Raw genomic sequence first — 21,773 nt, forward strand, 5'->3', positions numbered from 1 at the left:
AGGAGGAATGAATAGTTGGCATCGCTGGACTCCTTCTAGATTACTATTTACCTTGGAAATGTAATCTGAAATATTCCTAAAATTGAAATTCCCTCATTGCCGATGAAAAACTCTGGGGAGTACCTATAATTATGACCCAATTCCTCCCCAAATTGTAGTACATTTAATCTTTAAAATATCCCAGAATTAAAGCAAGGTGGCCTTGTCCATACACCAAGTTGCAAAGGGTGAATGTCCCTCCCAACAATATTTCACTATTTTTAATAGCATTTGAAAATGAGAACGTTAATGGCATACTGTACATTCTTGTCTCTCATCAATCTCCCCCCCCCCAAAAAAAAATAGTCATCTAATCAAACCCTGTGGTATGAGGTGGGGAGGGGCAAAAGACCAATTGAAAACAAATACTTCACATACCCTTCCTACCCTGGCATAGAAGAAACTTGAGACCAGCATCAATAAGATAAAACCATAAACATTCTTCTTGGTTTTTATTATGAAAGCATGCAAAAAAACAACAACAACAATTGTGAGACCATACCCCCCCTTCCCAGCCTGCACCAATGCAAAGCATTATGAGTGGTAGGAAGGACTCACCAAACCAGAAACATAGAGGTTAAAGAGAGGAAGGCAGGGATGGGTGGATCTACACCAAGTAATTGCTCCTTCTGTCCCTCTCCTCCTCTTTCCCCCTTATTTCATCTTGCAGGCAGTGAGCTCCTGCAGTTTTGCACACATCACCCAATACAACAACAATGACTATACTTCCAGCCCAGCAATGCTGAACCAACAAGAAAAAGTAGTATTCTTCCATTTCGTGGTGGGGAATAAGGAACTAAGGCCCAAAGATGGTCAGGATTTTCCGCTGCCACTGAGCAAGGCTGAGTTTAGTGAAGGGGACCTTAAGTCCAAGGAAGCCTGACAGCCAATCTCCAGCCCTAGCCCCAAACTTCAGTTACTCTGGCAGCTCACCAGAGTTCTTAATGAGACTAGTTTTCTTTGAGACACAGATGATTTATAAACAAGGGACATTTACATGGATGATTTAGTCTACCCTTGCAAACTCTGTCTGAATCTGAGTAGAAAAGGAGTTTACAAAAGAGGAGTGATAACACGTAAAGGGAGCATCTTAGGGAGAACAGATAGGAAGTTGTGTGCAGGAGGCACCTTGATTGGAAGGAATAAGAAAGATGCCCAAAATAGAAACACTGGGCAAAGGCATTGTGCCACCCTCTATGAGAAATTCTCCTTTCCCCAATTTTAAAATATTATGTCATACTTCAACCCCACTAACTGCCCTCCAACACAATGGGGGATTCAAGCCACTCACATCCCCACTTCTTCCAAAGAACTTCAAAGAAATAAAGTGCTCTTTAGTCAACTGCCCTTTCCTGCCTCTTTACTTCAGCCTCACTGGACATCTTCAACCAACTCTCATATATAACCCCCTTCTAAAGAAAGGAGGGGGCGGGAGAGGGGGGGGAAAGCAGGAGTGGAAAGCTAAGTCTTTTGAAAATCATCAGTAAATAAAGAAATATGAACAAAAAAACAGAAATCACTGAGAGAGTGGCCCTGTCCAGTCCATACATTATGTCCTGTAGCTTCCAGAAACTAAACATTCAGAGAAATAAAAATGGTAGTAAAACTGTTCTTCCCACCCATGACTACAATTCAACAATGAATATCAATATACACTGAGTACTCTGCAGCAATAAATCATGGCCACTCCTTGTTAAAGGAGAGAAGTTATCCGTATACCTTTTTCCTGAGGGGTCTCCCTTGGTTCTCATTGAACTCTTCCCTCTAGATTGTTTACCCCACACTGCCAAGCTCCTTCACCCCCTCCAAAGGCCACTGTAAACGTTACAGCCCCAATGGTCTGGATTCCAACAGAGCATGTGCCTATATAATGAAAGAATTGAAAGAGTTCCTCCCTGTGTCGATGCCAGCTCCATTTTCCTCTGCCCACCCTCCTACCACCAATTCAGGTTGGTTCTGCTATGATCGGTGGGAAAGAGATTCCCATCCTGTCCTGGGACATGATGACACTAAGAGTGATAATGGGTTACTTTTCTATCTTGAGAATGCCAGAAAATGAGGGAAGAAAATAAGGTGAGTAGGGGAGTTGAGCCAACAACCAAAGGAGGACAACATAGTCTTTGCTGAGTGGGAAGGAGGACTGAAGACTAATCTGTAACTGCAGATAAGAACCAGAGTACATTTCCAGAGAAAATTATGTTTCAAAAGCCAAAACGGTTACACTGAAAACATCTCCAAAAAGCCGAGCCTATGCTGAAGAGTTGTCCTCATTCCTACCATAGCAACAGAGTTCTGACCCAGACCCGCCCTATCTCCCTTCGAGAATGGCTTAGGAACAAGCCAAAGGATGTTGATTTGACAAGAGTATTATATACCAATTCCTGAATGTTTTACATTCCATTGCCCGCTGCAGTAGTCTACTCCACCCAACCCAGGCCTCTTATTCCACTAGGGTTCTGTTGTCACCTTCGGGCACCATCACTCTTACCCTTCATGGGGAATGAGGATCAACAGAAGTAAGGACTGAAAATATGAAGGGACAGGGAAGAGCTCAGAGGACAAAATTAGCACCATTGAGTAAAACCTGCAAAGTCCTGGCTGCCAAGCAGTGTTTGAGGTCCTTCTACTTGGTAATGTGGCCTCTCCAGTCCTGGACTGAATTGATAGGAACAGAAAACAATTTAAGGTCGAAAGGTATGGTGAGCATTGAATATCTCAGAGTGAAAGGTAAATCCGAGTTGGAAACCTTTCTCTGTAGCTATCATGGCCTCGCCTTCCAGCCAGATGATTTTAAATTAGCAAGGGGTGCACATGGTTGATGGTAAGGGGATAGGAGACAGGGGACTGCATATAACCAATAATCATAATAGTAACATAATAAGAAGAAAAGAATCGGGGAAAACAAGAAGAAAGAGGAAGAATGAGGCAGGGAAAAGGGGTTATCTTCGGCAGCATCTTGCGGTGACTTCTCTGACAGAGAAAGAACAAAACAAGAGGATATATATCTATACACAGGCAAGGGGAGAAGGGATGGGCTGGGGCTGCTCTTTCCCCACTGCCAGGCTTCACCACCAGCCCTGGGCTGAGAGTCACACTCTGTGATGCACTAAGTGATCAAGTCCCAGTCGAAGTCATCAGGGATCTCCTCATTGGCACCAGGATGTGGAACCGGAGGCCGAGGGACCATATGGTGTGCTATTAGGAAGAGAGAAAGACATTAAAAGGGGAATAGATGGGAAGCTATTCTATCAGTTAGATGGACAGTGCTCAGCCCCCAAATATCACGAGGAATGTCTGGTGAACCTATTGTTCTTATCATTCCTGAGTTATTTTTGTTGCCAGCCACAACTTCAATGAGGCCCCAGGAAATAAACTAGACCAAACCAGCTTCCATGCCAATATAATAGTTTGCAGCCATTACACTTACACTTACAAAGACTATGTAATAATGACAAACAACATACAGATGTACTAGTATTTGAAAAGCAGTACAGAAATGTGTGTATGTATTATATGTATAAGGAATACATGGACAAAGATTCCAATGTCACTCCCACAATTGAAAACGCTTGTGGTTTGGCAGGATTTTTCTAAAATGGATTTCAAGTGAAATAGTTCATTTTGTACTATTTCTGATAACTTTGGGTCTCCCCTGGCACTCCTACCATCTGAGATAGTTTAATCCCAGACCCCTGATACTAGAGGTCAGGCAACAGGAAAGTAGCCAGGGACACAAAGCAGCTAGGTTTTATGTTTTGCATATCATGTTCATTTATTTGCCTGAGTATATCTCTCAGCATCTAAAGCTAGACATAAATGTTCTACGTATCTATCTTTTATTTACAGTCATGCTTTTACTGCCTTTCATTATAGCAGGTACCAGATCATTTCAAAGTAAGTGTCTACTTTAGTCTCCCATGACATACGCCTCAGTAGCAGGTGACCCATACTCCGGCCTTTAGAATCATGAAGGCTCGTTCCTGCCAGAAGGTGCAGGGAATGAAGACCCAGAGACAGAAGAAAGTGAAACATCTGGTCAGGGAAGAGAGTGCTTGGTGGTCAAACAAGCTTCCTGGCCCTTACCTGGGCGATTGTATCCTGCTGAGTCCTGGGTGGGGATTGGATACATCGGTGATGGGCCAGGGTATAGGTGGGGGGCTTGTGGGTGCCCATAAGAGTTCACTGCCAAACAAGGAAATAGTTACTTGAGTGGGATCATTCCACTCAATGAAGCAGGGTCCCATAGAGAGGGAAAACATGTTCCCCTCCCTCCCCTTCCCTTCCCCTCCCCTGCTCTGTTCTATAGCCTCCAAGGGCATGAAGGCTATCTGCGGGAGCCATCAATCCTCACCACTGAGGGTAAAAAGGACCCCGATAGGAGAACTGTGAAAGAACATAGTCATGTATTCGAAGGATGACCAATATAGAAATAGGATCACTGAATCTCGCTGTCACTGGTTTGATGATCATACAAGTGTAGAGAACCAAGACTTCATCTGCTATGATTCAGGTATGGGTTACTGAGCACAAATTTGGAATGGAGACTTTCTCCTCCCTTTTCTTACGTAATTCTCATCTTCCACATCCAGGAATCACACGGTCTATTTCTTTGCCATTCTTCAGGACTTTACAGACAAATGTTCAGTCAATGTGGTGAACAAACTTGTCCTGCTGCTCAGTTTGGATCACTGCCCATTAGATGATTTCTCTCCATTTTCTTCTGTCCTTCTCCTCCCCCTCCCTTTTCATCAGAGTCTCCACCTCCTTGGCCACTAGCTTTGTTCGTACCTTGGTTTAGGGCTGGCTCTTGTTTGCCGCTGGTGAGGGCACAGGAGTCAGCAATTCGGGCAGGGGCTGGTGGCCGGTGGGAAGCCCCCTGAGGGGGCACGTGACCAGTCTGAGTAAGGAAGTGGTTGAGGGAGTCGCACAGATTGGCAATGTGATGCTGGTCCAGGCTCCAGTTTTTCTGCTCTGCCTGTCGCAGACTCTCCATCAGTTCTACAAGCAGAGAAGCAAGAAAGGCTAACCTTGCAGAGGCCCAGAGCCCCTATCGGATCTACCCCATCTCACTGTTCCAACCATATCACAAATCAACACCACCGATTAAATGCATTATCCATTATAACTGGCATCCGTTAGAGCTCTACATTTTCAAACTCTCATTCTACTTGCTTGTTACTAAATTCGTGTTATAATTTTGATCTTACTGATGAGTAAAACAAAGTTTCAAAGTAGCTGAAGGAATTAGCCAGGGTCACACTGTCAGCAAATGGTGACAAAAATTCAAACCACTGGTCCAGGTTTTCTGAATTCCCGAGAGCCTTCCCTCTCTCCCAGAGACAGAATTGGCTAGGATAAACCACTGTCATGTTTTGAGATAAGGCTAAATTTATGGAACTTAATTTGCAAATCATATCAATATCATCTACCTTGTGAAATACGGAGGGAAGCCCTAACTGGTTTGGCTCAGTGGATAGAGCGTCGGCCTGCGGACTGAAGGGTCCCAGGTTTTATTCTGGTCAAGGGCATGTACCTAGGTTGCGGACACATCCCCAGTGGGGAGTGTGTAGGAGGCAGCTGAATTAATGTTTCTCTCTCATTGATGTTTCTGACTCTCTATCCCTCTCCCTTCCTCTCTGTAAAAAATCAATAAAATATATATATATTTTTAAAAATATATTTTATTGATTTTTTACAGAGAGGAAGGGAGAGGGATAGAGAGTCAGAAACATCGATGAGAGAGAAACATCGATCAGCTGCCTCCTGCACACCCCCTACTGGGGATGTGCCTGCAACCAAGGTACATGCCCTTGACCTGAATCGAACCTGGGACCCTTCAGTCCGCAGGCTGATGCTCTATCCACTGAGTCAAACCGGTTTCGGCAAAATATATTTTTAAAAAAAAAAAAAGAAATATGGAGGGAAAGCAATGAAATCTTCAAACCACTTAGCCATCCCCTTCTGGTTCTGATTTTTATTGGGTTTGTCTACTCCCACTGGATCCCTCCTCTCTTCAGTCATCACTAACCTGAGAACTGTGACTGCTCAATGCTGGACCAATTGAGCCGATTCACCATCTTGAAGCTTTCCTTTAAGGAGTCAATATTGGAGCACCAGTCAGGAGGAAAGGCTGTAAAGAGGACAAAGTGGGGCATGAGAGAGAGTCAAGTGTAAGAAGGCAGTCAACTCATTCATGTAAGATTCTTGCATCTATACAGGTTATCGATTGCATTATCAAGACAATTTTAGAATCTCCCTCCCTGGAGATTTAGGACAAGTAAAGCTATCTATGCATTAGGTATTGACAGCTCAGCTCATAGGCAGGAGAATATACAAAACAATCCCAATTTATCTACAATGTCTCTAATACAGAGCTCCAAGTAGCAACGTGTTAGTTCAGATGAGCTCCCACGGAGGAGAGGCTAGACTAGACTCGGTATTTACTTCCTCACCAATTGGACCTCCATGCCAGAGTCAGAAAAAGGGGTCATTCACCCCCCCTTCCCCCACCCCCCAGCATATCCCTGTACCACCCTTACTCACCAAAACCAGTACTATTGATAGGACCTTGGCCTTGTGCCTGTGGTGGTGGTGGTGGCGGCTGCTGGGCAGGGTGGGTGTGGGGATGGTGCTGATGAGGGTGGTAGACTCCATGCTGCAGTGGGGGAGGATGCATGGCCATCACAGAGGGAGGCCCATAGCCTTCAGCCCCAGCCTGCTTGCCCCCTGGTGGGGTACAACCATCTGGGCTTGGGGTGTGCAGTGGAGGAGCACCCGCTACAGTTGAGGGGCCCTGGGCTGGTGCCTGCTGCTGCTGTGGCTGTGATTGTTGTTGCTGTGGCTGTGGCGGCGGCGGCTGCTGCTGTTGCTGCTGCTGCTGCTGTTGAGGAGGCGGCTGCTGCTGCTGGTACATGTAGTAGTTGTTAGAGGGTGGCATGTCCCCCAGGAGAGAGGAAAAGCCTGCAGGGTGGGAGGAAGCAGGCGAGTCACTTGGGCAATGCATTTTCACTCAACAGGATTTCCACTGGGTTGAGGTGGGCAGCCTCCGATGGAAACCACAGACTCCAAAGATAAGGGTGTTCTGGGACAGCAGGGATGGCATTGGCCCCCTGGCAGGTAAAGCAGACAGAGGGAGGGCCTTGGCGGTGTGGTAACCACTGACATTTTAGCAAAAGGTCAGCATGTACCTTTTTATGCTTTTTTTAAAAATACATTTTATTGATTTTTTTTTTTTTTACAAAGAGGGATAGAGAGTTAGAAACATCGATCAGCTGCCTCATGCACACCCCCTTGACTGGAATCGAACCTGGGACCCTTCATTCCACAGGCTGACGCTCTATCCACTGAGCCAAACCGGTTAGGGCCCTTTCTATGCTTTTGTACAAGGATTTGAGTGTAGGCCTTAATCATAGTTTCAAAAGACACCAGACATCAGGTCAAGTTTTAAAAGTAAATCATAAATAAAACAAAGCCACGGGAGTCTATTCTCTCCTCTTCCTTATTGTCTCTACATCCTTCTACTGTATTCACTACCAACAAATGGAGCTTCAGTGAGGAGTAGATAAGGAATTGATGAATTTCTCAAACAAATTAGGCAGAAGAGAATTAGAGATTGAGGCTAGGGGCTTTCAGCCAACATTAAAATTCAGTGAACACTTTGCTGTCCTCACCAATATAGTTTTTTACTTTGTTTCTGAAAGCTCCTCCATGTTCTTCCCTTCCAATCAACCAATCACCTGAGTTGGATTAATTTCTCATCAAATGCTACAATCTTAGAACAAAACTCTAGATTCAAATCCCCTGGCTGTGTGGCTCAGTAGTGACTGTCAACGTATGAAGCAGGAGATCATGGATTCAATTCCAGATCAGGGCATATGCCCAGGGAGAATCAATGATTCTCTCTCATCATTGATATTTCTATCTCTCCCTCTCCCTTCCTCTCTGAAATCAATACAAATATTTTTAAAAGAAATTCATGACAATTAATATAAATTTTCCAAACAGTAAGTCCTAACTACTTTTAATCATTCCATTCATCTCCTGATGTCTGTAAGGCCACAGTATAGAACAAGAAGATCTGATGATTCACCTAATGTCTTTTATTTTTTACATTTTATTTTATTTATTTTTCCATCACCATTTATCCCCCATATGCCCTCTTCCACTTCTACCCACCCACTCACCGAAAAGTCTTGACTTTACCCCTACCTCTAATTTCTTTAAAAACAAAACAGAACAACAACAAAAGAGGAATTACAGAGGGCTGAACCAGATTGAGCCTCCCAATAAGAACTTTAAATCATTCTCAATTCAGGAAATTGAGTATGAACAAGATATAAACTGATATTAAATTGTGGTAGATTAATAGATATAAATAACAAAAAAAATGTCTTTTTTGTTAAGGATGCGTGTTGAAATGATATTTACAGGGAGATGACATGTCTGAGAATTGCATCAAAATACTCCAATTAAAAAGAAAGGGGTGGGTGGAGGCAGAAGAGGGCATCATGGGAGATAAATGGTGATGGGAAGAAGAAAAAAAGCTGAGCGGTAAATGAAACAAGCTTAACAAAATATTGGTAACTGTTTACGTTGGGAGATGGAAACATGAGGGTTTATAACACTATTTTCTCTATTTTTACATCTGTTTGAAATTTTTACTAATAAAAAAATTAACAAATATAAATGTGCTAAAAAATAAGATTAAATTGTTTTTACAAAGAAAAGTGGGGGGAGGGGGTGCGAGGGCGGGGGTGGGGGGGGAAGAGTACTGACTATTAAGGAAAGAGAACTGCTGTCCCCTAGTGGTCATTCTCTAAATGACTTGTTACAGCAATAAAATCACTGCCCTTCCCTCTAGAAGGGGGATGCTTCCAACTCACTTTCTGAAGCTAATAACCCAGACTGTGTGCTGAAACAGCTGTCCTTCAGAACTAAGCCAGAAGAGCTCAACTCCAAACAGTACTGATTCATGACATGCTTCCCCTGACCCGTGATCAACCTCTCCTTGTGTTAAAAATAAGAAAGAAGGGAGAAAAGAGAATGTCACCATCTATCCAAAGATACAAGGATGACCATGCTCCCATCCCAACTTCAGACTCACCATGCTGAGAGGAGGAAGAGGACTTCTCCAGCATGGATTTGTAGAGGTTGCGGAAGGACCAGCTCAGATCCTGAAAATTGATCTCTGAGTAGGAGAACTTGAAGTCATGGTTGGTGTTATACAAGGGAGGGGGACCCTCAGCACTTTCTCGGCCTGGAGCCCCTGCAGCCACTGCTCCACCATCCACAGATCCTGTGCCCTACAAACAGAAGGAAGACTTGATCCACGTCCCAAATGAGGGACCCTGCTCCACCATCCACAGATCCTGTGCCCTACAAACAGAAGGAAGACTTGATCCACGTCCCAAATGAGGGACCAATACTACCCTTTAGTGCTCCCCAAGCTCTCCTGCCTGTCTTCATCCTCTACCAGCTTTGCAAAGAACACGTATATGTTCATATTTTGATGTAGCCTCTTGTGCTTGCCCTATGCTACATCCATGCACTTATTTCTCTTATCAACTTTTTTTGCCCCCCTTCTTCTCATCCCTTTTTTTTCCTAATCTTTCTCAAATTTCTGTTCTCATTCTCTCTCTCTCTCTCTCTCTCTCTCTCTCTCTCTCTCTCTCTCTCTCAGCTTCCCTCTTTTGCTCTCCCCTTCATTACCAATGTATCTGCCTACTGTATCACAGATACTCAATACATAATTTTGAACTGAAAGATATATGACTCTATTTAACCACCCAATCACCTAGCCATCCATTCACCCAGCCACCAACTCATCCATCCATCCATCTGCCCCCATACCCCCTGCCACCTCTCCTTCCTACCTGGCTGTAGCTGGTGATAGATGGGGGGCTCTGCAGTGACATCTGAGGGTTCCCTTCTGGCAGTGAGGCCTCTCCACTCCCTGGAACACCTCCCCGAGGGCTCTTGCTCGCCTCCTGTTCTGGTGAGTCCTGGGATAGCTGAGGAGTGTGAAAGAACAGAAATCCATAAGCAGAAGCTGAACTTCCTCCCAAGACCCATGGTTTCACCTCTGCTGGTATTTGCCCTTTGCCCCGATACATGAAAGGCCTGAACACTCAGGAAAGAGTGTGGAAGGAGCAGCTGGCTCAGGAAAGACATCTCTCCATGAGGTGGGACTTACGTCATCATCTGGTGGGTGTCTCCTCTTTCGGGAGATGTCGGGACAAGTGTCGATGGTCCAATAAGAGCCCTAGAAAGAGAACCAGCACCAACAAAATCATTTCCAATGAAAAGTCTCACCTTTGAAAAAGCAGATATTTGGGAGGATTTTCTCATAAAGTAACAGTTCTATGTATTAAGTAAAAGGTCTGGACAAAAGAAAAATGACTGAAAATTCACACAGAAGCTTGAGGATACTGGTTAATTTTGAGGAGTAAGTTTGTCCTAATAGGGGGTATCAGAGATATCCCATATGGTGCAAACTCAGACCTCTTGTTCTGGAGGGACAGAACAATGATATCTAGTTCAAACAGCTACTCTTCCATGTGATCGGAGGCAAGACTCTCTTGGGCTTTAGCATCCAAATCTGTCAAACGAAGAGAATGACCTACCTCTTCTTCTTTTAAAAGATAAAAAGTTCCTACAAAGGTTATTAAGACCACCTTTTACATCTAGAATGAGTTCTATACACACACACAAACCCACAGGACAGCAAAGTCAACTTTAACATAAATATTTCTATTTTTTATAAGATTTCACACCTGGCTGGTGTTGCTCAGTGGTTGAGCATCGACCTATGAACTAGGAGGTCATGGTTCGATTCCTGATTAGGGCACATGCCCAGGTTGTGGGCTTCATCCCCAGTACGGTGGGTGCAGGAGGCAGCCGATCAATGATTTCCTCTCATCATTGATGTTTCCATTTCTCTCTCCCTCTCCCTTCCTCTCTAAAACCAATAAGAATATTAAAAGAAAAAAAAAGATTTTACAATCTTCCTTAGTCACTCATTTTAGTGGGGCCCTACAAGCTTGATTGCCAAGCTCTTCCATTGAGAAAAAATAAAGCTGCTTCTCTAACATGATTTCCTCTTCTGGGTAATTAAAACAACCACAAGAGTTTGGGCTGTCAGCTACTTCTCTCTCCTTCCTGTTCCTCCTTCAGTGCTTACAGCAAGCAGTATCTCACCTTCCCAGGGTCATCCCGGGGTCTGGGCACCTTCCGGAAACACTTGTTGAGAGAAAGGTTGTGCCGAATTGAGTTCTGGGAAAGCACAGAAACAAGTTAGATTTGAGCATTGTGCAAAGCAGAACATTTTCCAATAGGATACAAAAGGACAAAACGAAGTTCAAGTATCAGAGTAAACTCAGCACCACTCAACTTTACTGATGAAGGAGCATACCTAACAGATAGCAAGAACAATGAACTAAGAAAAAAATGCAGAAATTATATGGATGAGCAGTAATGGCTATAAATGTGGCTACCAGGTACTTCTGGAAAGCTGTTTATATAGTTTTTCAATCTTTCCACCCAATTGATAATAAGTATATATAAATGCCTCAAAATCACATCTGCCCAATTTCCATACCATTCTATCTATAGTTAAAAAAAAAAAAAAGTTTTAGCCTTAGCCAGTTTGGCTCAGTAGATAAAGTGTTGGCCTGCAGATTAAAGGGTCCTGGGATCAATTCTGGTCAATAGCACGTACCTCAGTTGTAAGCTAAAACCCTGGTCCTGGTTGGAGCATGTGGAAGGCAATCAATCGATGTGTCTCTCTCATATCAATGTCTCTCTCTCTCTGTCTCCCCCCTCACCCTTCCACTGTCTCTAAAAATCAATGGGAAAATATCCTCGGGTGAAGATTAACAACAATAAAAACTGTTTACAAACTGTTTATAAAAGAGTTTTTAAACTGTTTCTATTAATGATAACAAATATAAGTTATGAGTAAAACAAAGGTACAGTTCACCTTTGTTTTCTCAACAGCCCATAGGTTGGACACATTTGAAGGAAAGAAATATTGTCGTGTAAATGTTTTGGAGGTTTTGGTAGCTAGCAGGGGCATATGCATAAAGGAAAAAAACACTGAATCTTTCAACAGTCTTCAGCTCATCATCTGGTTTGTATATCAACTGGTGATTCATACAGTGCGAGAACTCTATTAAAACCCCATTCTGCTCTGCAGTTGCCAAATGAATTGGTACTCCAAAAGACTGAGAACATCAATCTTCCTTCTTAGCTTGGAAGAGGAGTCCCCTTCTTTTTTTATCTCCAGCCAAATGACTTATCCTCTCATTACTTGCTTGGTCGATGAGCTGTTGGTAAAGGACCTAATTATATATTTTTTCTTGGTGTACAGTTTTTAAAAAGATGATGACTATGTGCAATGAAGCTTTGGGGATGTGATGGGATTCCTACTACCAAGTAGGAAGGAGCAGTGTTATCCCTTGCACAGTGACTTGAACATAGTAGAGTGGCAATAAATATTTGTGAAATGAATGGATATTCTTTTTGAGGAATGAAAAGATAAGAGGGAATAATGAGTAACAACATCCCGCTAGCCCCGTAACTATACTTAGAGGCTCAGTATCACTGGGGTTTCCCTGATGTATCTGATGGAAGTATATACCACATGTCTGAGACAGGTCAGTCAACTGGACCAGATTAAACAAAGAAGCAAAAGTAGAGAGAAAAAAAGTTGTCAAAGGCTGAAAATAATGGCTGGTTATAGAAGCCATCCCACCTTCCAGCCAATGCCAGCATTCTTGTAATAGGGGAAGTTATCACAGATCCAGCGGTAAATCTCGCTGAGGGTCATCTTCTTGGCTGGAGAGGAGTTGATGGCATAGGTGATGAGGGTGGCATAGCTGTATCGTGGTTTGCCATCCTGGTGGACTGCGGCCTCATCTTTGCTCAGGGTGGCATTAGGATCTGTGGGTGAGCCTGGTGGACACTTGCGGCTGCCCCCCGGAGTGCCAGCCTGGGAAGCGCTCCCTAGCTTCTCAATGGTAGCTCGGAGGGTCAGCTGGGGGAGCCAGTCTATGGAGGTGAGGCTGCTCTCTAGATCAGAAGCCATAGTTCTTCTGGGTTCTGCAGAGAAATGGACAAAGGAAATAGAAAAATGAGTGTTAACTCTGGTTACAGGTGGCAAGTAATACCCGAATCCTAGTGCTTTTAAAGAAGGTAGTTCCTTTCTTCTACAATTCCCTTAGTAAACTTCTCTAAGAGACAGCCTTCCACTTGGTCCTAGAACCCAAATGGATCTATCACCAATCATCTACCAGATGACAGACTGGTACTTATTCTACATCTTAATGTGGAACAGAGCCTAGAGGTCTCCCCCTTCATGTAGGACTAAAAGTGAGATCAAACCACCCAACCCAGCTATTCCCTCTGTTCTCCTTACTGAAAGCCCTACAACATAATATCTTTAAAGTATGTAGAAAATAATTTTTAAAAATACACTTAGATAGCAGGAAACATCTGCCAAAGTCTATTCTTCAATTATGTGACGCTTGCTATAATTTACATACAACATATACCAACAGCACAAGTGAGCATGTGAAGAAAAACATTCTTAACAGAAATATACACTGATGAAGCATACACCAACACTCTAAAGACGTTTCGTATCAGATATATTTGAGCACTGGCCCCTTTTAGCCCACATACATGTGCATGAGGGATATTAGATATATACCAAGCCTAAATTACATATGACTACCAGCAAAGAACAGATGTAAGACAGACACATAAACAGAGATCACGATTAGCTATACAACATACCTTACCAACACAGCACAAAGTCACACACACAGACGTTAACAGCTCCTCAGTACTGCTGCCCTCACACCTTGAAAGCTACCCCTTGGCAAGCTCGGCCCACAGACACCTCCACCAGGAAGAAGTCATCAACAAGGACCTCCCACCTCTCTCGGCCTGCTGGGCTTCACTAAGCCAGGGAGACACCCAGCTGAGTGCACACCGGTAACAATCAGATAGCCTGGCTAAAAATAGCCACTCTGGGGCTAAGAACTGGCTCCCCTTCTCCCGCCCTCCTCCTCTCTCCTTCCTTCCCAGCCAGGCACGCACCTTCATGCAAACTTCTGGCGCTGCCAAACCGCCCACGCCTGATGTGTGCACGCCCAGCTGCCACCCACACAGCCTGGGCACTCTTACTAGCAGAGAGGTGTAGCTAGAGTGACATCTTGGTGGGGGAAGGAGAAGAACGGTGGGTGACATCTGTATTGCAGGGTCTAGCAAGGCTGGCAGGAACCGCTTGGTAGCCCTTTGGCACTCCCCTGGAGCTGATGCCAGCAACCCCCCTAAGCACTTGCTGCCTGACAGGTTTGTGCCTGCTCAGCCTCCCGATTCCAACTAGTATTTCTTCCTCCTCTCCCTGCAGACAGCCCCGCCAGGGCATTTCTCTAGCACGCCTCAGATTTCAGAATCCTGGGCAGAAACACATTATGTATGTAATCTCTGAATCCACGCACAGATACTATGCACAAGCGTATACATACAACTACACACAAATCCACACACTTTGCCATCCAAAGCTCAGTCCTAGCTATGGCTGCCTCCCCCTCTCCCGATTCCAACTCATCTTTCAGGCTATCAGTCACTCGTCTGGTCAGCGACTCTTTCCCCCCTTGACACTTACCCCTTTCTCCTAAAGGCCAGCATTTGTGGTCATCTCTCTCCCCCGCAAGGTCCCCACCTACACCATCTTTGCACCTATACACCAGTACCCAGCCCTGAGCTCGTCACCAGCAACACGCCTACTCTACAAGGACGAAGGGAACACCTTAGTGCCTCAGGAGCCTAGGCAGCCAGAGATCCAATTGCAACCCAAGAATTGCTTGACAAGAGAAGGTGGGGGGGGGGGCGGGGGGAGATCATGTTTATAAATAGTTTTATAAAGAGGTTTTCCTTTTATCTTTATCTTCTCTCCCACCACCCACAGAAACTTGGAAAACTAATAGGGATATTGAATCATTCCAGGAAGTCTCAGACCTCCTAGCACTATACTAAATCAAAGCACCACAGCCTGTGTGGTAAAGCAGGGCTCTTTGGGCAGTCACCGGGTCCCATGGCCGGGTTATCCCAGCTGGACAGACAATACTAGGACAATGAGCAGGTTCTCGATGACCACAGGGGAGGTCTGTAAAGAAATTTTACCCTACTCCCTATGATCTCCTGCTGAAGATCCCTAGGAAATCTCATCTTAAGAACACAGAAGCCTTTGGTGGATATTTCCTTTGAAACTCACCCAACATTGGACAGGAGCATGAGGGTAGACTGACGCGTTCAGAGGGCTTACAGAACCCATGTGGCACATGCCAATCACGGTGACTTCCGGAAAGGGAAGCACTCTCAGCCTGTTGCTAGTTGTTCTCTGCCCTTCCCTATCCTTACCCCAGCACCAGGTTAGGACACGGGGGTTAACTTTAACCTTTCTCCAGCACCCTCCCAGTCAGCCCTCCAGATACGCCCCGGCACTCAAAATATATTCCAGTCTCATCAGCTACAAGAAGCTTGCAGCAAAAGGTCCTTCTGATCTTTCAGCACCATTCTCCTTCAACCCATCCCACTTCCTCACTCCCGTCACTTCCCCATTCTTGAAGGGCAACCCAGTGTGAAAAAGCTCAGAGACTGAGGTTCCTGTGTTCCCTTGACTCACTAAATATCCCTCACCACCCCTTGCTCCCTGAAGCCTCGATGCCTCAGTTTCCCCTGTTAATAAAAGGGATGAGGTCCTAAACACTGCCAAGGCTTCATCCCTGGAGGGAAGTGAATGAAGCTTAATGAGCTCGTGGCTGCCACACATTCCACGCTCCCCAAAATAATGGCATGAGGCTAATGTTCAGGGCTATTATTAGAAAGGCAAACAAGAGGTACTTCCATTTCTCAGTCCAACCAACCTAGTTACCCAGACCTCTCTCTCCAGGTGGGCCTCGTGCCACTGGGCTTGGGCAGAACCTGAGTCAGGCCACATTCTTCTCTGCGTGCTGGAAGACTGAAAGGAAATACCCATAGAAACTGGGAAAGGCAGCCAAAGGGCAGGCTCCATCACATCCACAGGGCGTCTAAGGAAGACTACAGTACTGGGAGAAAGGCAGAGAAAAACAGAAAGACATTCTGTTGGAGTGGAAGACTGATGCTGGGTGAGACATGTAAGATCCAACATTATAGGCACAGTTTTCTTCCCATTTTTATCTGCAAGGCCAGTAATTATTCTCTGTATGGTGCCAAGGTCAGGCATTAAGGAGTGATCATTTCCTGCTTTGCACATAATAGAGCAATGGCTAAGTTAACCGCATTACCAATTACCAGTGGGCTGCCTGGATTTCAGTCCTGACTCCACTACCTACTGGCCTTGCAACCTCAGGCAAGTTACTTAACCTCTGTGTGTTGTCGTTTCTGCATCTATAAATTAAAGATGATAACTATACCTACATAGGGTTGTTGTGAAGATCACCTTAATATTCTTTTTTTTTTAATTATCTTTATTATTGAAAGTATTACAGATGCCCCCTTTTTCCCCCCATTGACTCCCTCCACCCTGCTCCTGTCCCCTCCCCAGGTACCTTAATATCTTAAAGCACTTAGTAAGTGTAACTATTATTTTTTTTTGAATGGGGGAAAAAGAATATTAGACATTAAAAATTAGAAAACTGACAGATCATAGAGGTAAGACTGGGAGCAGAAACCCGGCGATGATTTATACTGCAAAGCCTGCACTGAGTTTGCAATCATCCGCAGGATGTCAGAATCTCAAGCTTTTCCTTTGGGGATAGTATCACTGATCAATGTCAGGACCGAGCAAACTCCAGGGATGAAGGAATGGGAGAATGTCATCTCTTATTTTTCAGGGAGGGGGCTAGGTCTGGCCATAAGACATGATCTGGAAAACAGCACTCTCTAAATCACAGTTAGTTCAGCCCAGAGCCATGTGCTTCTGACTGATTCCACAGAGGCAGGAATTGGAAAACTCGGAGCAAGCAGGGCCAGTGAAGCTGTGTGGTGGTGTACACCTGGAGGTGTTACCATTCAACAAGTTGCATTCCAGCATCTGGTAAAGTGCTTTGTAAGAAATAAACTGCTGTTACACCAGAGCCGTTTTCAAAAGTCAGGGAAGGAGTTCTAGGATGAAGAGCCAAAGATCCTCATGCTCTTGAGCCTAGAGATACCAGAAATGAAGCTCTCTTATTAGTCCTATAAGAGGTGATCCCAGCCTGAGGCTGGGCTGCCCTGCTGCTTGGGATGCAGCCATTCATGAGGGCTCCCTCTGGCCAGAGGAGACCCAGCCTTTCCTTCCAGCTGAGCATCCTTACCAGAACCCTCCCCAGGTCACTGCCCAGGGGGACCTGCTTTTAGAGGCCTACTGGAAACATGCAATTCTAGGTCACTGGAGGCTTGGTCTGAAAAGTACACAGGTACCTGTCTCCAGAAACATACCCACTTGAAACACAGACAGAGGTCAGATCGAGCCACACTCATCTGAATTAAGAAACATATGCACATTGTTCTAAAGCACAGCCATACAATCCCGGATTGTGGCCTTATCTCCTCTACTCCTATATCACTACTAACACGTAGACTCCAGGTCCAAGTGGATATACTTAGGGACTCAGACAGCCCATCCATGGGCCAGACAAAGAGAGAAAGAAGAAACACAAAAACCCAAAGAGGTAAAGCCCCCCATCTGGCCGTGCTATGGGCTGTAATACCCCTCACAGAAGACATTTCCTAATGACCAGGCAAGAAGGCAGGCGCCCCGTTAGTGATCCCAGGCCGAAGGGCAGAGCTCTCCTACACACCAGCCTGGGCTCAGCTAGAAGAATTTCCTGGCACCTTTTTCCTGCATTTTCTAAAGATTCTGGACTTGGATGATTCCTACTCCAATCTTACAAAGAAAAACGTAAATACAAGGTTCCAGAGACTCGGAACTGAACAAGGAACAGGAAGGGAGAAGATGAGACTCTCAGGTGCTTTTAGGAAAGGGAACTCCTGAGAAGTCACATCTCCCTGGCGGCCAACTTCTTTAGAGGAAAAGCTGGAAGGAGGCTGAACAGGTCCCTTCTTCCTATGCAGGACCTGATTTTTCCTGAGGAACTGTCAGCCAAGGACAGGAGTTGGACAGATGACTGGGACAGTGGGACAGAGTCAGCATTAGGGAACAACTTCAACCCAGGAGCAGGCATCCCCCCCTGTGCCTTTGCTTCTTGTCTCGGGACGTGTGGAGTTCCCATTTTTCCCTTTGGATTTTATCGGTAGAGGCATGCTTCCAGCCAGGAATGGGAATATCAGGACAGGAGGCCTCTTGGTGTCTGAGGTACAGTGCGTGGGGACAGCGTGCTTTTCTTTCAAGGGAGCAGTCATCACAGTGACGGGACATAAAGACAAGTTAGGGTTACAGATAAGAACATGTAATACCCGTGGCAGCCCCAAACAAGGTCAGGCCATGCAATGCCACCATGACTTGAGTGAGGGCCCTCTCCAGATGAGAGGGCCCACTGTCCAGGGGAGACGGCCCCAAGGGTGCAGGGTGATAGGGGAGTCTAGTTGGGATGTGTCGGTCACTGTTACACAGTATGGATGGATTCCGAAAATGCAGGTGTTTTCCCATATCCCTTTGCTGTCAGCATGGAAACATACACTTCCCGGGTGAATCCCATCCCTAAACACTAAGAAACCCACTTCTCGGAGCCTCTGCAGCAAGGTGTGGGTTCGAATCCCGGGGTTCCTTCAGAACACACTTGTCTGAGTTATCGGTCTACCTTTCCCAGGAATGAAACCCAAGAGCCACCATCTCAGACCCCTGCACCCACTAGGGCCTAATGCTGACGGGAGAGAAGATGAAAGAACAGCACTAACCTGTCTCCGAGGTTCCCCCAGCCAAGGGAGGGAACCACCTGGTACTGGAGTTTGGGGTTGGAGGGACTCCCCTCTTCAAAGGCAGCTGAAGCGTCTCATCCTCAGTGGCTCTTCCGGTTCTTGGCTGAGCCTCCCAAGCTGGGGAGGGGATCTGGGTCCCCTGAGGATGAGGAGCGGAGGGAGGAGGAGGAGGAGGAGGGGGAGGTGGAGAAGGGGGTCCTACCTGGGGAAGGTGGCACACCCCCCACACCCTGCCTGTGACGCTGGGGAGGAGGGGAGGAGCCTCTCCCAACCAGGAGTTGTCTCCTCCCCCTTGGGGGAGTCCCCCTCCCCCCCTAGCTGGATCTTGCGGGAGTGGAGGGCTCCTCCTGTCCGCCGGGGACCTGCGCGGAGGGGCTCTGCCCTGTTCCACTGTCTAGGCGCGAGGAAGTTGAGGGGGCAGCTCTCCCCTCTCCCGACTGGCTGCGGGCCGCTGCCCCTCCTTCCCCCGGGGTGTCCTCTGCTTCTGTGAGTACCGGAGAGGATGGAGGGCGCCTACTCCGCACGCTCACCCCCTGTCGCTCTGCCTCTAAAGTCCCGAAGTGCTCAGAGTGTGTTTGGAGGGGCGGAGGCACGCGGGCGGTCCCACTCCGCTTCCTCGGCGAGGATCGCCCCCTTCTCCTTCGGAGGTCGATTCCCGGCCAGATCGGGGATCTTCCTCGCCCCCAAGAAGGGGGGACTCGTCCCCTCCCAGGGTCTCTTCGTTCCCTCGCGCGGACGGTAAGGGTCTTCTCTTCCACCGGGAGGGGTGGCCCCGTCCCCGCTCCCGCCTCCGCCTCCGCGGCCGGGGTGCCCCCGAGGGTGGGGTTTTCGTACTCCCCGCTCTCCCCGGGCGGCCTGGGCAGCAGGGTCCGGGAGGCCGCGGCTCCGCACCCCGGTCCCTGGCTACTGTGGCGCCCGCGCCTCCTCCAGCCCCGTCCCGGCCGGTCCGCTCCCTGGGCGCGTGGGGCTCCCCGCGCTGCCACCGCTCGGGCTCCGGCCAGTCCGGGCTCCCCGGGAGCCAGAAGGCGGACGGACAGTGCCAGGGCTCGGCTCGGGCTCGGGCTCGGCTCGGCTCCGCTGCAGGCCCCGGCTCCTCCCCGGCCTCCGCGCCGCGCTGCCGGCCCCTCCCCCGCCCCCGCCCGCCGGGCCGCCGCCGCCGCCGCCTCCCGCGCGGGTTAAGGAGGAGCGGGCGGCTCCGGGCCGCGGGCCGGGTTGCGCCGCCGGGGGGCGCTGCGCCTGGAGAGCCGGGGGCGCTGCCGCTGCTCACCGCCCGGGCCGGGTGCAGACCCTCGCTCCCCGCCGGCCGCCGCCAGGACCCCGCTCGGGGCCGCTCGCCATCCACCCTAGGGACGGCCCACTGCGCTCCATCGGGAGGTTGCCTCCTTCACACCGGACACGAACTGTCAAGTCCACACTCATTCTGTGTCGCTGGCCTTTTCTCACTCTGTTGTGTTCCGTAGGCAGATGAGCATGCCCGTTTTTCTCAGGAATATCTTTGATGGGCTTCTCTGTCCCCTGAGATAGGTTGTAGGGTTATGGGGATTAGGGTGAAGTTAATGTGTTACCCTGATATCATCCTGGAGTTCGACAGATGCTTGTTGGATAAGTGAGTGTAAAAAGAGATAAATGAGCGTGTAACTGAGAAAACTCTGAACTAAACATAAGAAAGTCTAGCATTATAAATTTGTTCTATGGACTCAGTCACCAGAGAGAGGACCTTGATACTCACCTTGCCTACCCAATACGGGTGGCTTTTTAAATGGTACAGTATACAAAATAGGACCGTTCGGTTCGCTTGAAAAACCTATAACATATCTTATCTTGGTCATAGAGAGTACAGTGTTCTTATTATCTGCCCCTTACAGAGTAATCCCCACCCAAAGACAGAAAATGCCACACCAGGGAATCTACCCTCCACTTTTCCTCCTGGAGTCATATTATTTCTCTGCAGATTCTTATATGTTTCATCCTCTGGCCTATTAAGCTTTTCTAAATCTACTTTCTATCACATAAAATAATATGAAAGCAAAAACATCCATGAATTATTTGAATTGCTCAAAAAAAGACTGCATACCCAAGATTATAGCTTGATGACTACATTTCACATTTAGACACTAGTCTTTTGTCCTCTGGCTAAATATATGATACTATATTCTATTTAAATTATCTATATATATAAAAGGCTTATATGCTAAGTGCCCATCTGACCGGTCGCTATGATGCGCACTGACCACCAGGGGACAGACACTCAATGCAGGAGCTGCTATGACGTGCACTGGCCATTTACAGAGAAACAGCAGCACGGACCTGGCGCTGACAAAGCAACACTCGGCTTCCCCCAAGTGGGACACAGGCCCCGCCACCATCCTGGAGGAACACCCCACCATATGGCAGCCAATGCTGTGATGGCACAAAACGCGGTCCACAGCCCAGCCCAGCCCAGAAATGGTGGCTGTGGGTGCCGGGTAATGACATCACATAGCAACGCCTGGCTTCCTCTCCCTAGCGACTAGCCTCCTTGGAGTTTCTTCAGCCCAGAAACATGACTTGCTTTATAGCCAGGTGGAAACATTTTACACTGTAACCAAATGTCTGTGAAGCGTTTTCCGGTGCCTCATCTCATTTGATCCTCACAGAAGTCCTGGAGTAGGTAGATAGGAGACTCGGTGGAATCCTATTTTCTTTTCATTAGCTTGAAAACGGAGATTTAGAAAGCTTAGAAACTTGACCCGACTGAAAAGAAGTAAGAAATGGTGGACCTTGAAAATGACTTCAGGTTTTCTCACTGTGCAGAATATAGTCAAATATAGTTTTCTCTCTGTGCA

At 46.9% G+C, this 21,773-nt stretch overlaps 1 protein-coding gene across 1 annotated transcript; it reads right to left on the reverse strand.

Annotated features, from left to right (window-relative positions):
* Nucleotides 1–474: 474 nt before the first annotated feature.
* Nucleotides 475–20,067, reverse strand: FOXJ2 (forkhead box J2). Its single transcript, XM_079773909.1, has 12 exons — nucleotides 19,479–20,067; nucleotides 18,928–19,087; nucleotides 12,791–13,137; nucleotides 11,236–11,310; nucleotides 10,232–10,300; nucleotides 9,912–10,049; nucleotides 9,143–9,341; nucleotides 6,583–6,999; nucleotides 6,068–6,169; nucleotides 4,828–5,037; nucleotides 4,123–4,221; nucleotides 475–3,234 (listed from the first exon to the last, which is right to left on the reverse strand). The coding sequence occupies exons 3-12, from the start codon at nucleotides 13,121–13,123 to the stop codon at nucleotides 3,146–3,148; spliced, it is 1,731 nt and encodes a 576-aa protein (XP_079630035.1). The 5' UTR covers nucleotides 13,124–13,137; nucleotides 18,928–19,087; nucleotides 19,479–20,067; the 3' UTR covers nucleotides 475–3,145.
* Nucleotides 20,068–21,773: the final 1,706 nt, after the last annotated feature.

This window comes from Cnephaeus nilssonii (assembly GCF_951640355.1).
Source record: "Cnephaeus nilssonii genome assembly, chromosome: 6".
Taxonomy (NCBI): Eukaryota; Metazoa; Chordata; class Mammalia; order Chiroptera; family Vespertilionidae; genus Cnephaeus; species Cnephaeus nilssonii.

What these genes read in the sequence shown, in the direction of transcription:
- FOXJ2 (XM_079773909.1), bottom strand. Translation starts at nt 13,123, where the DNA reads ATGGCTTCTGATCTAGAGAGCAGCCTCACCTCCATAGACTGGCTCCCC. An exon ending in CTATCACCAGCTACAGCCAG is followed by an intron (nt 9,342 to 9,911) that starts GTAGGAAGGAGA and finishes TTCTGTTTGTAG; the next exon opens with GGCACAGGATCTGTGGATGG. An exon ending in AGAGCCAGCCCTAAACCAAG is followed by an intron (nt 4,222 to 4,827) that starts GTACGAACAAAG and finishes CTTGTTTGGCAG; the next exon opens with TGAACTCTTATGGGCACCCA.